General features: G+C 39.5%; 1 protein-coding gene across 1 annotated transcript; it reads right to left on the bottom strand.

Annotated features, from left to right (window-relative positions):
* Positions 1 to 9,963: 9,963 nt before the first annotated feature.
* Positions 9,964 to 14,941, bottom strand: LOC132116310 (uncharacterized). Its single transcript, XM_059525098.1, has 5 exons — positions 14,667 to 14,941; positions 14,391 to 14,583; positions 13,511 to 13,662; positions 12,977 to 13,194; positions 9,964 to 10,165 (listed from the first exon to the last, which is right to left on the bottom strand). Exons 1-5 carry the CDS (start codon positions 14,700 to 14,702, stop codon positions 10,129 to 10,131), a joined length of 636 nt encoding a protein of 211 aa, XP_059381081.1. The 5' UTR covers positions 14,703 to 14,941; the 3' UTR covers positions 9,964 to 10,128.
* Positions 14,942 to 15,209: the final 268 nt, after the last annotated feature.

Here is a 15,209-nt window from a genome sequence, read left to right as displayed (position 1 = left end):
TTACAAATCATAATTTCATAATGAAGTACAGAAATATTTTTAGATGTGAATAACTACTGACCAGTGTTATGTGGATTGTCACGGAACGCTCGACAACGCCTCCTCCTTGTTTAACCAGATCCCTCTCTCCTGCGTATTAGGACTGCTTTTCCCATTATCCGCCTCTGCTCATTATCTCCTGATTAATCTTCTTATCATTGCATTATTATCTCCTGTGTAGCCTCAGCTCTCCTTTATCTTGACTGCTCTGCTCATTGTTCATTTGTGAAGTCTTGATTTACCCAAACTCTGTCTCTAGCTTATCTCTCGTGTTTGCTCTTGTGATTTTGACATGGACCCTGATCATGGACCCTGACCGCCTCAGCCTCTTCGTCACAGAAGATTTCACCAAAACAGGATCCAGCAGATTTCCATCGATTGGTCTCCAAGGTATCCTCTCAAGCTAATGTGCTGGCCGCCCATCAGCAACAGCTTGTAAAATTAACAGATCTCACCGAGGAGCTCGTAAGATCTGTCCGAGCCCTATCCCTGCCGAGTGCGGTTGAGAATCAAGCTCCGAGTCCAGCTGCGCCTTACGATGAGTTTTTAACCCAATTTAGAGAGGTGTTTGAACATTCAGCGGGAGGAAAGGATCCAGGAGAACTACTGCTCACGTTACGACAGGGTAATTCTACCGTAGCGGACTACACACTCTCTTTTCGGACCCTTGCAGCTCAAGCTGGATGGGAGGAGGAACCTCTAAAGCTCCTGTATCGCAAAAGACTCAACCCGGACCTCCAGGGAGAGCTGGCGTGCCGCGACGACAGTAAATCCTTGAATCAAATTATGGAGCTCGCCATCCGCCTCGACAACTTGATTCGCTCCCGACACACACCTCTCAGGTCCAGTTTCTTCTAGTGTGCTTCCCCCAGCACGGAGTCGGAGCCCATACAGATTGATTACACACGCCTCTCTACGGCGGAGCGGGAGAGGAGATGCCGTAATCATCTAAGCATGATCCATGGCTCGAGAGACATAACCCCCAGATTTCCTGGTCAGACAGGAGAATATCCCGGTGGTCCGCATTCTGTCAGATCAACTGCATGGCTGCTGTCCCAGGTACTGAACTCCACAGTGCTTCCCTCAAGGTAGTGTTTTTTTAGAGAATTCCCCCCGAATACCAGGACCTAGCTCTGGCTTTCAGTGAAACCAAAGCTCTCATCTTCCGGTTCACCGTGCTGGCGACTGTGCCATTGAGCTTTTGCCTGGGGCTTTACCTCCACGCGGAAGAGTTTACCCGCTGTCACAACCTGAAACAGAAGCCATGAGGGCATACATTGACGAGCAGCTGGCTAAAGGTTTTATTACTACCTCTACATCTCCGGCTTCCGCCGGATTCTTTTTCGTAAAGAAGAAGAATGGGGGTCTTCGGCCGTGCATCGACTATCGCGGTCTTAATGAAGTGACAGTGAAATACCGCTATCCTCTCCCGTTAGTCCCAGCAGCTCTGGAAATGCTCCGTACTGCCCGCTACTTTACCAAGCTGGACTTAAGGAACGCATACACCCTGATTCGCATACGGAGTGGTGACGAGTGGAAAACTGCGTTCTCTACTACATCCGGGCACTACAAATATCGGGTAATGCCTTTCGGCCTGTCAAACAGTCCTTCCATTTTTCAAGCTTTTGTAAATGAAATTTTCCGGGACATGTTACATCAAGGACCTTCAGCATGCACTGGGACGGTTTGCAGCCGAGTGTGAAGCGGCTGGGATGAGAATCAGCACCTTCAAATCCGAGGCCATGGTCCTCATTCGGAAAAGGGTGGCTTGCCCACTTCAGGTTGGTGGAGAGTTCCTGCCTCAAGTGGAGGAGTTTAAGTATCTTGGGGTCTTGTTCACGAGTGAGGGAAGGATGGAACGGGAGATTGACAGACGGATCGGTGCAGCTTCTGCAGTAATGCGGTCGATGTACCGGTCTGTCGTGGTGAAGAAAGAGCTGAGCCGCAAGGCGAAGCTCTCGATTTACCGGTCAATCTACGTTCCTACTCTCACCTATGGTCATGAGCTTTGGGTCATGACCGAAAGGACAAGATCCCGGATACAGGCGGCCGAAATGAGCTTTCTCCACAGGGTGGCTGGGCGATCCCTTAGAGATAGGGTGAGAAGCTCAGTCACCCGGGAGGAGCTCAGAGTAGAGCCGCTGCTCCTCCACATCGAGAGGGGTCAGCTGAGGTGGCTCGGGCATCTGTTTCGGATGCCTCCTGGACGCTTTGCCGGGAAGGTGTTCTGGGCGCGTCCCACTGGGAGGAGACCCCGGGGAAGACCTAGGACACTTTGGAGAGACTATGTCTCCCGGCTGGCCTGGGAACGCCACGGTGTCCCCCCAGAAGAGCTGGAGGAAGTGTCTAGGGAGAGGGAAGTCTGGGGTTCTCTGCTTAGACTGCTGCCCCCGCGACCCGGCCCCGGATAAGCGGAAGAAGATGGATGGAGATGGATGGATGTTACATCAAAGAGTTATTGTCTACATTGATGACACTTTGATTTATTCTGATTCCCTTGAGGAGCATGTCCAAGATGTCCATGCGGTCCTCAAGTGCCTGATTGATAACCAGCTCTATGCCAAGCTCTCCAAGTGTGAGTTTCACCAGACACGTATCTCCTTTCTGGGCTATATTATCAGTGTGGACGGATTTCTAATGGTTGACAGCAAGGTCAGAGCCATGGTGAATTGGCCCCAACCTTCCTCTGTTAAGGAGCTGCAGCACTTTTTGGGCGTTGCCAACTTTTACTGCAGGTTCATCCGCAACTTCAGTGTAATTGCATCTCCCCTCACATCTCTGCTTCGAGGAGGGGGTAAATATTTTAAGTGGACAACGGATTGTGCTGCGGCTTTTGCTCAGCTCAAGAAGAAATTCAATTCTGCTCCTATTCTCCGTCACCCAGATCCTGAGAGGGAGTTTATCATTGAAGAGGATGCATCTAACACAGGAATGGGGGCCGTCCTGTCTCAGCGGTATGGTAACCCTGCAAAAATGTTCCCGTGTGCCTTCTACTCTCGCAAGCTCAACTCTGCAGAACGCAATTATGACGTGGGTGATTGCGAACTCCTGGCCATGAAGACCGCCTTTGAGGAGTGGAGGCACTGGCTAGAGGGAGCTCGCCAGCCTTTTACAGTGCTCACTGATCACAGGAATCTGGAGTACATCAGGTCAGCTAATCACCTCAATGCTTGCCAGGCTCGTTGGTCTCTATTCTTTTCAAGATTCGATTTTAAGATCACTTACAGGCCAGGCTCGCAGAACTGCAAAACTGACGCCCTGTCCCGACAGTTTGACGGTCCCTGTGAAGAATCGAAGACTGAACCCATTATTCCCACTAGACTAATCTTGGCTCCTGTTCAATGGGACATCATCTCTGAAATCACCGCGTCTCTAAATAATCATCCTGCTCTGCAAGAATGTCCCGCTGACCGTCTCCTTGTTCTGTCCGGGCTCTATCACTGTGTGCTTCAGTGGGTTCACTGCACCCCTAGAGCGGGTCATCCTGGTATCGCGGCCACCATACAGTTGGTTTCCAATCGCTTTTGGTGGGCTTCACTTCAGTCTGATGTCATCAAGTTTATTCATCAATGCTCCGTTTGTAACACTGTGAAATCCTCCCATCTCAAACCCGCTGGATTATTACAACCTCTGCCAGTACCACAGCGTCCCTGGTCGCACATCGCAGTGGACTTTTTTACAGATCTGCCTCCATCCCAGGGGTTTACTACAACCCGAATTCCGGAAAAGTTGGGACGTTTTTTAAATTTTAATAAAATGAAAACTAAAGGAATTTCAAATCACATGAGCCAATATTTTATTCACAATAGAACATAGATAACGTAGCAAATGTTTAAACTGAGAAATTTTACACTTTTATCCACTTAATTAGCTCATTTAAAATTTAATGCCTGCTACAGGTCTCAAAAAAGTTGGCACGGGGGCAACAAATGGCTAAAAAAGCAAGCAGTTTTGAAAAGATTCAGCTGGGAGAACATCTAGTGATTAATTAAGTTAATTGATATCAGGTCTGTAACATGATTAGCTATAAAAGCTTTGTCTTAGAGAAGCAGAGTCTCTCAGAAGTAAAGATGGGCAGAGGCTCTCCAATATGTGAAAGACTGCGTAAAAAAATTGTGGAAAACTTTAAAAACAATGTTCCTCAACGTCAAATTGCAAAGGCTTTGCAAATCTCATCATCTACAGTGCATAACATCATCAAAAGATTCAGAGAAACTGGAGAAATCTCTGTGCGTAAGGGACAAGGCCGGAGACCTTTATTGGATGCCCGTGGTCTTCGGGCTCTCAGACGACACTGCATCACTCATCGGCATGATTGTGTCAATGACATTACTAAATGGGCCCAGGAATACTTTCAGAAACCACTGTCGGTAAACACAATCCGCCGTGCCATCAGCAGATGCCAACTAAAGCTCTATCATGCAAAAAGGAAGCCATATGTGAACATGGTCCAGAAGCGCCGTCGTGTCCTGTGGGCCAAGGCTCATTTAAAATGGACTATTTCAAAGTGGAATAGTGTTTTATGGTCAGACGAGTCCAAATTTGACATTCTTGTTGGAAATCACGGACGCCGTGTCCTCCGGGCTAAAGAGGAGGGAGACCTTCCAGCATGTTATCAGCGTTCAGTTCAAAAGCCAGCATCTCTGATGGTATGGGGGTGCATAAGTGCATACGGTATGGGGCAGCTTGCATGTTTTGGAAGGCTCTGTGAATGCTGAAAGGTATATAAAGGTTTTAGAGCAACATATGCTTCCCTCCAAACAACGTCTATTTCAGGGAAGGCCTTGTTTATTTCAGCAGGACAATGCAAAACCACATGCTGCAGCTATAACAACAGCATGGCTTCGCCGTAGAAGAGTCCGGGTGCTAACCTGGCCTGCCTGCAGTCCAGATCTTTCACCTATAGAGAACATTTGGCGCATCATTAAACGAAAAATACGTCAAAGACGACCACGAACTCTTCAGCAGCTGGAAATCTATATAAGGCAAGAATGGGACCAAATTCCAACTGTTTACTTAAGTAACAGATACTCCAGCAACTCATAGCCTCAATGCCCAGACGTCTTCAAACTGTTTTGAAAAGAAAAGGAGATGCTACACCATGGTAAACATGCCCCGTCCCAACTATTTTGAGACCTGTAGCAGAAATCAAAATTGAAATGAGCTCATTTTGTGCATAAAATTGTAAACTTTCTCAGTTTAAACATTTGCTATGTTATCTATGTTCTATTGTGAATAAAATATTGGCTCATGTGATTTGAAAGTCTTTTAGTTTTCATTTTATTAAAATTTAAAAAACGTCCCAACTTTTCCGGAATTCGGGTTGTACTATCCTCTCCGTGGTGGACCGCTTCTCTAAATCCTGCTGTTTCATACCCCTGACCGGCCTGCCCACGGCCTTACAGACAGCCGAGGCTCTTCTCAACCAAGTGTACCGTCTCTTTGGTCTGCCCGAAGACATTGTCACTGACCACTGACCCAGTTTACCTCCTGTGTCTGGAGAGAGTTGTGTTCCAAACTCAATATCAGTGTCAGTTTAACTTCTGGTAACCATCCCCAGGCCAATGGGCAGTTTGAACGTCTAAACCAGGATTTGATTCAGTCTCCGTCTCAAGCTCCCGAGCAGGAAACTATCTCCTCGTTTCGTCGGGCCATTTAAGATTCTTCGTCAGATAACACCTGTTTCTTTTCGCTTGGCACTCCCTGCTCATTACAAAATCTTACCCACATTACATGTGTCCCTTTTCAGACCCGCTGTCGCCCCCAGGAGAGAGAGGAGCTGAGAGGAGGTCGCTCCTGTGCAGACCCCATTGAGGTGGACGGCGCGGAGGCTTTCCGGGTGCGAGAGGTCCTGGACTCCAGACGTCACGGTGATATCCTGGACCCCACATTAACTGCTGCTTTTCACCGAGACCACCCAGATCGACCTGCTCCAAGATACCGTGGTAGACCCCGCCATCAGCCAGGTCCTCACTTCTGGAGCCGCTCGAAGGGGGGGGGGGGGGCTCTGTCACGGAACGTTCGACAACGCCTTCTCCTGGTTTCACCAGATCCCCCTGTGTATTAGGACTGTTTTTCCCATTATCCGCCTCTGCTCATTATCTCCTGATTAATCTCATCATTGCATTATTATAACCTGTGTACCCTAAGCTCTCCTTTATCTGGACTCATTGTTCATTTGTGAAGTCTTGATTTACCCAATCTCTGTCTCTAGCTTACCACTCGTGTTTGCTCTTGTGATTTTGACTTTGACTCTGATCTCGTTTTTGAACCTAAGCTATGTAAGACTGGAGCCGGACCATCTGGACTGAGGGACGACTTCTCTCTAAGAAACTAAAGGACTTTCCTGATAATTAACATTTGAACACTCTCTTGAATACAGAGGTGGGTAGTAACGAGTTACATTTACTTCGTTACATTTACTTGAGTAATTTTTTGGGGTAACTAATACTTTTCGGAGTATATTTAAAGATGGGTACTTTATACTCTTACTTGAGTAAATTTTTGGGGAAAAATCTTTACTTTTACTTCGTTACTGTGGGCGACGCTCCTCTCGTTACTTTATCTTAATGTAATAAATGTTATAAATGCTTCAGTTTATTCCAAACGCCGTCTACTTTTCTCTGGGCAATGAGCGATGCCCATTCGCGAATGATTCATTCTTTTGAGTAAATTCTGTTCAAAGGCTTGATCAAACCAATTGGCAAACGAGTGAGTTGGTTCATGAATCAGTTTGAATGAGTCGTTCAGTTCTCTGCCGCACGCGCTGAGCGTCTGAAGCGGTTCACTCAGAGTTGTAACGTTTAAGAACAGAAAGAGCGTTGAAAACGTGGCTATGGAACTGCACTGAATTGAAAGCAAATCTGCAAAGGCTATTGCTTGCGATGGAGATCCTTATTAGGTGAACACCGCGTGTGCTGTCTACTGTTTAACAGGTAATAACTTGGGCTACATTCGATTACAGTACACGATACCACTGTGACATTAGTTTGTTGTACGTGTGTGGCTTATAACAGAGGGGAGTCAAGAGATAGATGTGTTTTTACAGCACTGCGCATTATAACAAATCACACATGATTCTTTTGAGCTTATTAAAGCATTGGCCAATCAGAGGCGTTCAGATGAATCATCGCTAAAATGTCGGTGCTTCCTTCACTCGATCACTGACTGAATACCTCTTTCTGGCGAATTCTCTCGTCACAAACAACAAAGTGCAGATGTGTGTACGAATCTTTAATTAAGATATTGATTTCACAGTGTTAACAGTTTCAGTGATTTTAATGGGAGTTTCTGAGAGTGAATGAACTCTAGACTGTGAGTGAAAATGATCTTTAATAATGTAAATGTTATTTGCTCTCTTTCTGAACAATGAAAGATTAGTAGCAATATTTATATCACATTAACTTTCAATGTTAAATTCACATTTAATATGAAGTCAGTCGTATTAAAAATATGTTATGGCATGACACCTATATCTGTTACTTAAGTAAACAGACAGGGTTTTATAATAAATTACATAAATTGGAGTAAAGGCTGATGAAATATATACATTTATACACACACACACACATACATTACATACATTTTATCTATATATCTAAATAAAAATAGGCTCAGTATATATGACCCAAAGTAACTAGTAACTAACTACTTGAGTAGATTTTTTTCCCGATACTCTTTTACTCTTACTCAAGTAACTATTCAAGACTAGTACTTTTACTTTTACTTGAGTAAATATTTCTAGAAGTACTTTTACTTTTACTTGAGTACAGTTTTTGGGTACTCTACCCACCTCTGCTTGAATACCCTCCATCATAAATAACGGTGCCATCGAAGATGCACCACACCTAGCAGTTCACACCTCACCATCACACTCCCTCCACTTAGTTTCACTCAGAATTGCCAATAGTATAATATTCTGCATTAATGCTAGTGATATTTACAGTCATGTTTGGTGTCATTTGTATTGTCTCAGGGCAACTGGTACAATGGTCTCAACCTTAGAAAAGTAGATTAAAAGATACAGATCTTAAGAGTTAAGAGATAATTTGATTACTGTAATGGGAGTGCCCTTTTCCAGGGTCTTCCATGTAAATTACCTTTTGTTCCCATTGAGGTGTAAACTAACCTGGTCTGGGACCTGACCTAATCAAATTCCAATTGTTAGTTTCTGTCTTCATCTCGGGGGATGTTTGTCTTGGTCTGAGGTATTTAAAGGATTGCAGCAAAAGGTTTCTGTAGCCAGAAAGCCCGTAGTGTGTTGTGTGTCTCTTCACTTCATACTATGTATTTTCTAAGGTCAGGTACGCATATTTTACTTTTAGATTCATCTTTGAGAATTTGATGTTTTGTATTGATATGATTTGATGTGTTTCAATTGGATATGTAATTGGCAGAATTCATATTTACCTGACTGATAATAAATTGTTACATTTGTTGTAACATTATGTTGAATCCTTGTTAGAGACATGAGCACCCGAATGAACAAGTTAATATAAACTAAAGAGTTTAACTAGAATAATCAAATGTCAGAAGAATAGGCCTACTAATTAGAAACAGACGTACAACCAATTTGCATTCCAACCTAAATTCGAGGTCATACTAAAATGGAGTCAGATTAAATAAATAATGGAGTCAGATTTGAGCTTAACCTAAATTGAATAACTCTACGCGCTAAAAGACCGAACACGCAGGAAACTTTCATCCAGCACCGGATACCTTCCTTGGGCCGAGTGCCTGGACCCTACAGCTGCCAGCCCCTTACCCAGGCCTGTTTGACTTAATATTCTTGGATTGCCCTTACCTGTGTGCTGCTTTTATACTGGCCTTGCCTAGTGTTCTTGAGTTCTATGACTGTCTATCTCTGCTGGCTTACCTGGGTTAATAAAATACTGCAGATGGATCCGACCGCCTCAGCCTCTTCGTCACATGGATACTGTTATATTTTAGTCATTTTTATTTTTTTAATCACTTTTTTTATTTTATTTTTTTATGTCTAGTTTTTTTTCAGTTTTTGTACAAGTTATTTTAGTAGACTACAACATGTGAAAATAAAAGAAATGTAGCCTTGGTAACTAGCTAAGGTAAATTAAGTTTTTTTTATTATTATTTTAGTTCAATTTTAAGAATTATTTTAAGTAACTTTTTATGGTTTTAGTTTGAGTGACCTTTTTATGGATAAAATGTCAAGCAACAAAATAACTCATACAACAGTCAAATAACATTTCACTGCATACCGCTGCGCCAAATTCCCGCCATTAGAAGTCATACGCTAATAAATATTCTGTTCAATTCATATAGATAAAACATATTCTGTACAAATACAGCAAGAGTACGTATGTTACTAAATATTACGAGAATTAAAATGTGCTCTTGTTTCTTCTAGGTATTTATAGTATGACATCTCATAAGTCAGGCCTTTAAAACAGCTGCAAGTCCTTTGAAATATCAAAGTTTCAAAATCATTCCCTTACAAAAAATTACTGCAGTTTTTTAGAAGTAATACTACAGTTTTTGTTACATGTAGAAAAATGCAGTTTTTTGGACACGAAAAAACTGCAATATTGCAGTATTACTGTAAAAAAAAGAAGTCTGAAGTTTCACTTTTTTATTGTAGTACTACTGCAGTTGTACTGCAGTTGTATTTTAGAAGTACCTCAGCTGTACTGCATCTGTATCGCAATATTATTTTACTAGTACTTTAGATGTATTGGAGCAGATGCAGTACAGCTGAAGTATTTCTAAAATACAACTGCAGTACAACTGCAGTAGTACTACAATAAAGATTACAACTAAAGTACAAGTACTAATAAAATGCTGTACAGATACAACCGGGTTATCCAGAAAATAGTTTTATTTTCACACATATATGAATTTATGTACAAAACACAGTGAAACTGCAATGTAACAATACATGTTTTTTTATTTTAATTTAAACTTTAAATAACCGGCTGAGAGTTAGAAATTAAATGAATAAATTAATCATTTGCAAATAAACACTTTATAGTCTATTTCCATTACTCAGGAAGGTTTCGTTTTTTGAATAGCTTGTCCTCGTTGTTAAGCTTGGTTCTTATGACTGCCTTTACATCAGATGAAGACACACTGAATTTCTTTTGGATATAGTCTGAAAAAGAAAAGAAAAAAAGATTCAGAAAAACTATCAAGTTTCAGTTACAGTCTACAACATATAGACGGTTTCATCGGGCGCACGCGCCTGGACCTAAGTTAACTTCCGGTCTGTGTTGTGTATATCAATCTGGCTGCAGTGCCTTCTACAAACGCAGTTAAAGTCAATGTGATGAGTAGACTGAAGTTGGGCTCAGGTGGTTGTGCTGCGGGATGTGTTTCCCATACATTTATTTATTTTTGGAGACTCGCCACAATTTTAAAACTGATCGATTTTCAAAAAGGCTTCATTGAATAAACATGAGTAACGTTACGTACTGCACGTTTAATAATAATAATTCCTTACATTTATATGTTTAAATATCAAAACGAGGCACAGGTGTTTTTATATCGCTGTATTTCTGAAGGAAGACTTGCATGTTATATGTCTGATAAAGCAGCGTGTGAGCGTACCAGCTCTGCTTTGTTTACAGCTGTTACTGGGGAAACCTCTATTTCTCGCCCTTTATGTCTATGCTTTAAAACATCTCCTGCTGGCAAAGAATGAATTTGCATTTTCATTAAGTACGCCTGATCCACGCGGCAAACATATTTTGTTTGTTATAAAAAAAATTCTACTCTAGAGGGACTTGGCTGTTGTTATTGATTCTATTTGGAAGTCTACCGGAAGTTAAGTTAGGTCCACAAAAGCGCGCATGCCAGTAACTTTTGTTTATGTTGTTGCCGTTGAAACCGTCTATAGTAACATGTAACATATAGCATATAGTATGCTTAAACTGAATCTTGCATTGTGGTTTCACCAAATATTTGGGGTAAGTATTAATACTGTTCCCAATTCATTTGTAATGGCATATTGGTCAGCATGAATGGCTATGAACATTTCAAGTAAATTAAGTTAAGGTAACACTTTACTTCTTAAAGCATTTATGTATAATACATAATTAAGGTGTTCATAATGCACATTATATTGCATTGTATATTTTCATAAATAATTTTTACTAAAGTTAAAATGCATTATATTTGTAACGTCTGAAATTGGTTGTTTGTCATTTGTTTTAATGCATTACACATTATCCAGAACACTTTTTTTATGAAGCCTGTATTTATAATGCATTACAAGTGTATTTTTATTGTATTATAATGCATGCATAATGCCTTATAAACAACTTTATAATGTGTTATATCGTCTCATTGATAATCGTGACAATAGTAATAATACTTATTTGTGGTTATAAGTATTAAGATTATGACTATTTATAATTTTATTCACTTATGTAATAATGGATTATATATCCCATACGACATGAGGGTAAATAAATGAGGATATAATTTTTATTTTTAAGGTGAACTATCCCTTTAACTCACTGGAAACTTTTACATTTAAAACAATACAATATTGTTTTGTTGATTGCACATATGGAACATGTTTTATTTACTATGTATTACAATAAAAATGTAAAAAGCAAATGTCTAATAACCACATGATATCTTATGGCTTGTTAAAGCAGACAAAGACTACTTATAAATATCATGAGCACATTGTTAAGTGCTTTAGATGTTTAAAATAAGACTTTGTTATTGTCTCTTTACTTTAAGCAGTTAAAGAGACTCATAAGATGTAAAATGATACTGTGTGGATCTTCAACGTCAACAATGTCAAGATATGAGTCTTGGGTAAGAAAAATATAGGAAACTATGGGATATATAATCCATTATTACATACAGTAAGTGAATTAAATTGTTCATTGTGTGTTATAAACAGTCTTACTCTTAATAGTTATTACCACAAATAAGTAATTATTATTAATATTATTACGATTATCCATGAGAAGATATAAACCCTTATATATTATAAGGTTGTTTATATGTTTATTTGTTTATATAATGCATTATAAAGGCTCAACCTGGTGTTATGCACTCTTATGTTATGTTACGTTATAACCACAAATAGGTAAGCATTATAATGTATTATTACTGTTGTTATGTTTTTTTATATGATAATACAAAATGATAAGTACATGCTTCATAGGAATTGTTACTCAAATCTATTGCATTAATACAATGAAAAACACATGGGGAAGTGGTCTCATTAAGCTCACATATAGAGCAAATCCCACTTCATGGAAAATCATGATTTCTGTTGTTGAAACTTTACTTTTTATTAGGCAAGGTAAATATGTTGTTCTTAAGTTATCTGGGATAATATCCAGCAGTCACTGGAGAAGTACTAAAACTTGTATCATATGCTAACTGATATGATTTATCTTTTTGATATTTTTTCTTTATGAATATAATTTAACATCTGAAAATAGTTGATGTTATTATGTTAAAAAAAAAAAAAAAAAAAAAAAAAACCTTTTCCATATGTATACAGTTTATCAACAATTCTTTAAGAATAGTAAAAAAAAAATTGAATTAAAGTGTTTATTTTTTTATGTATTTTTTTAAATGTTAAGAATTTAAATGTAAAAGGCATAGGGGGCTTAAGAGCATGTGAGTATCAAATGTGTTTTAATTCCACTCCAGAGTTTTTAAATTAGCAATTAAATAAGTATTTTAATTATCATTTGATGACAAAAGATCACATGCTATTTAAATGGGAGATAAATCTTGATTTAATACTCACCTAATTCTGAAAGCTATTAATATAACAATTCGAAAATACTTAAAAATTTACTATAAACAAATAATTATATACATGGACTGAAACAAACTAAATTGTTTGAAAAATAAATAATAAAGGAACTGATAAAAATCCCAAATTCTCTTTCACAGCAGAGCTAGTCTGTAGAAATACATGAGGAGTTACCTATTAAGACGGACACTGTGTGAGCTGGAAGTGCCTCCTTGCTGGTCTCTGCATTGGGTGCCTTTCTTCCATTTAGAGAGTGAGTGGCAAGTGTTTCTCGCCCAAAGGTTACAAGGAAAAGCTCGCTGGTAATTTTTTTTAAAATCTTGGGTGTTGATCCTATCAAACTGGCTTCTCTTGATCCGCACCCCCTCCCCCAAATTGATGTAATCGACTACCTAGTGGGGAACAGCAGAGAACAAATTGTTTTCTTTTCTTTTCTGAAAAAGTAAAAGAATTGAAAAAAGTTGACCACCACAGTGATGTACTACAATCTAAAACAAAATGGCTCAGAAATGCATTTTAGAATAAAGTATAAAGCTACAGAGCAAAATCCAAATACTTTGCCCAGTACAGAGTTAAAAACAACATCAGCAACCACAAGTTGTGTTAAATGAAAGAGATAGATTTTAACACACCTTCTAGCCAGAATTGAAAATTCTGACAGAAAATGGAATACAATACAATAACTGTATAATTGGGACCTATACTTACCTGCTTACTTCCTTGAGCAGAGCATGGTTCTTGAATTTGAGAACCGATTTTTTGAGAAGATGAGGTCTGCAGAGTGTCAGGCTTGTGCTTTGAAATGCACATCTTTATTTCTCCTACTGTGCCTTTTAGCTCCTGCACAACAGCATGCATTTCTGGAAAAAAGCAGAGCGACACAATCATGTTCACAATCCACAAAACCTTTACAGTGCCCTCCACATCTATTGGCACCATTTATCCTCTTGGTCTTTCATTCAAAATTCTAATCTAAAATCAAAATAAAATAATTGGGAAAAATCTTAATATGAATTGATAAATACAGTCGTGGTCAGGATAAATGGGGAGTTGGAAAATTAGCCTATTTCCAAAAAAAAAAGTGGAGTGTTCCTTTTCATCAGGCACAGCATTTTCCTAATGAAGCTGTCACTTTAATTGTCAGTTCGCAAAGACCCCCCCCCCTTAGTTACTGTCGCTATGCCTGACGAGATACGCTGCTCTCATGCCATTCCATGTTCTCACGCAAGGAAAAATACATTGCGTAGCAGAGAGGAGACTGACAACGCACTCACTGACAGACAGGACAGACCAGGTTACTTTTCGGTTACTTTTGATATTTCTGCGTGTGAGATCATTGCAAGATCTCTGTTTGCGAGTGACTGCCTGTGTGTGTGTGTGTGTGTGTGTGTGTGTCCTACAATAAAAGCAGCACATTAATTTAGAACAGTGATTCAACTGACTTGTAACCTGTGCATTAATTGTTTAATGCACACCTTCCAGCCAATCAGAATCGAGTATTCAAAAAGAACATGATATTATATATACTGAAGAAGATAGTTCACAAAATTGAGTACTATACTACTGTACTATAGCTAGATTTCATTACCTTTCCACTCCCTCAGCTCTCTCTCTGCTTTTATCCTGAAGCGACGCTCATATTTTAAATCTTCTTTAAGCTCTTTAATTTCATTTTTTAACTCTTTGATCTCTTCAGCCATGTCTGACCTCTTACATGGCTGAGGAGACGAAGGACTTGGTACACTTGAATCCTTCAGCACTCCCACAGCAGGTCTTGGTTCCTGAAGTACAATATCCGTTATTATGTATTCTAGCTGAAATGTTACAGTTTATAAAAGATAAAATAAAGTAGCTTCCTGCTCACATTTATTTGAGTGCAGCTTTGTTTCACCGCAGCCATAATCTTCTGTTGGATTATGTTTTTGGTCTTTTTTTTTTTTTTGTTACCATTGCATTTTCCTGAAAATAGAAATCACACAATAAAAAAGTATCCCAGAAAAATGTAACTATTAAACATAAATGCTTGTCTACAGTGCATTTAGTACATGTATAAAATATACAGGACTAGGCCTACATATAACTGGATTTCTTGATCTCATTTAAATACTATCTAAAATCAGGTTGACATTTGAGTTAGAATGTGAATGAGATTTTATACATTTACTAGGTCCAGAAATTAAGTCTCGCCAACATCTGTTGAGGACCTTTTTACTTTCTCTCTTCTACCCTTTCCTAATGTTTCCTCTGTTGCAAAGAGGGGTATACTGTCAAAGTCACAACCATTTTAAAAAATTTTTCTCAAGTCAATTAGGGGCTGACGCTCTCCTAAAAAAACAAAAGCAAAAAACACATTCAGTGCAGTTTTGTTTATTCCATTATTATAAATGTTTTTTTTTTGTTCATAAGT

Source organism: Carassius carassius, chromosome 35 (assembly GCF_963082965.1).
Source record: "Carassius carassius chromosome 35, fCarCar2.1, whole genome shotgun sequence".
Lineage (NCBI taxonomy): Eukaryota > Metazoa > Chordata > Actinopteri > Cypriniformes > Cyprinidae > Carassius > Carassius carassius.
The sequence above is the reverse complement of the archived record's forward strand: the minus strand, read 5'-3'. Positions and strand labels throughout refer to the sequence as shown.

Excerpts from the sequence above, each read along its gene's own strand:
- LOC132116310 (XM_059525098.1), bottom strand. The coding sequence starts at position 14,702 with ATGGCTGCGGTGAAACAAAGCTGCACTCAAATAAAT. Across the intron at positions 13,663-14,390 it reads AGAGCTGAGGGAGTGGAAAG|AAATGCATGCTGTTGTGCAG; the intron begins GTAATGAAATCT and ends GCTTTTTTCCAG. Across the intron at positions 10,166-12,976 it reads CACAGTGTCCGTCTTAATAG|ACTATATCCAAAAGAAATTC; the intron begins GTAACTCCTCAT and ends TTTCTTTTTCAG.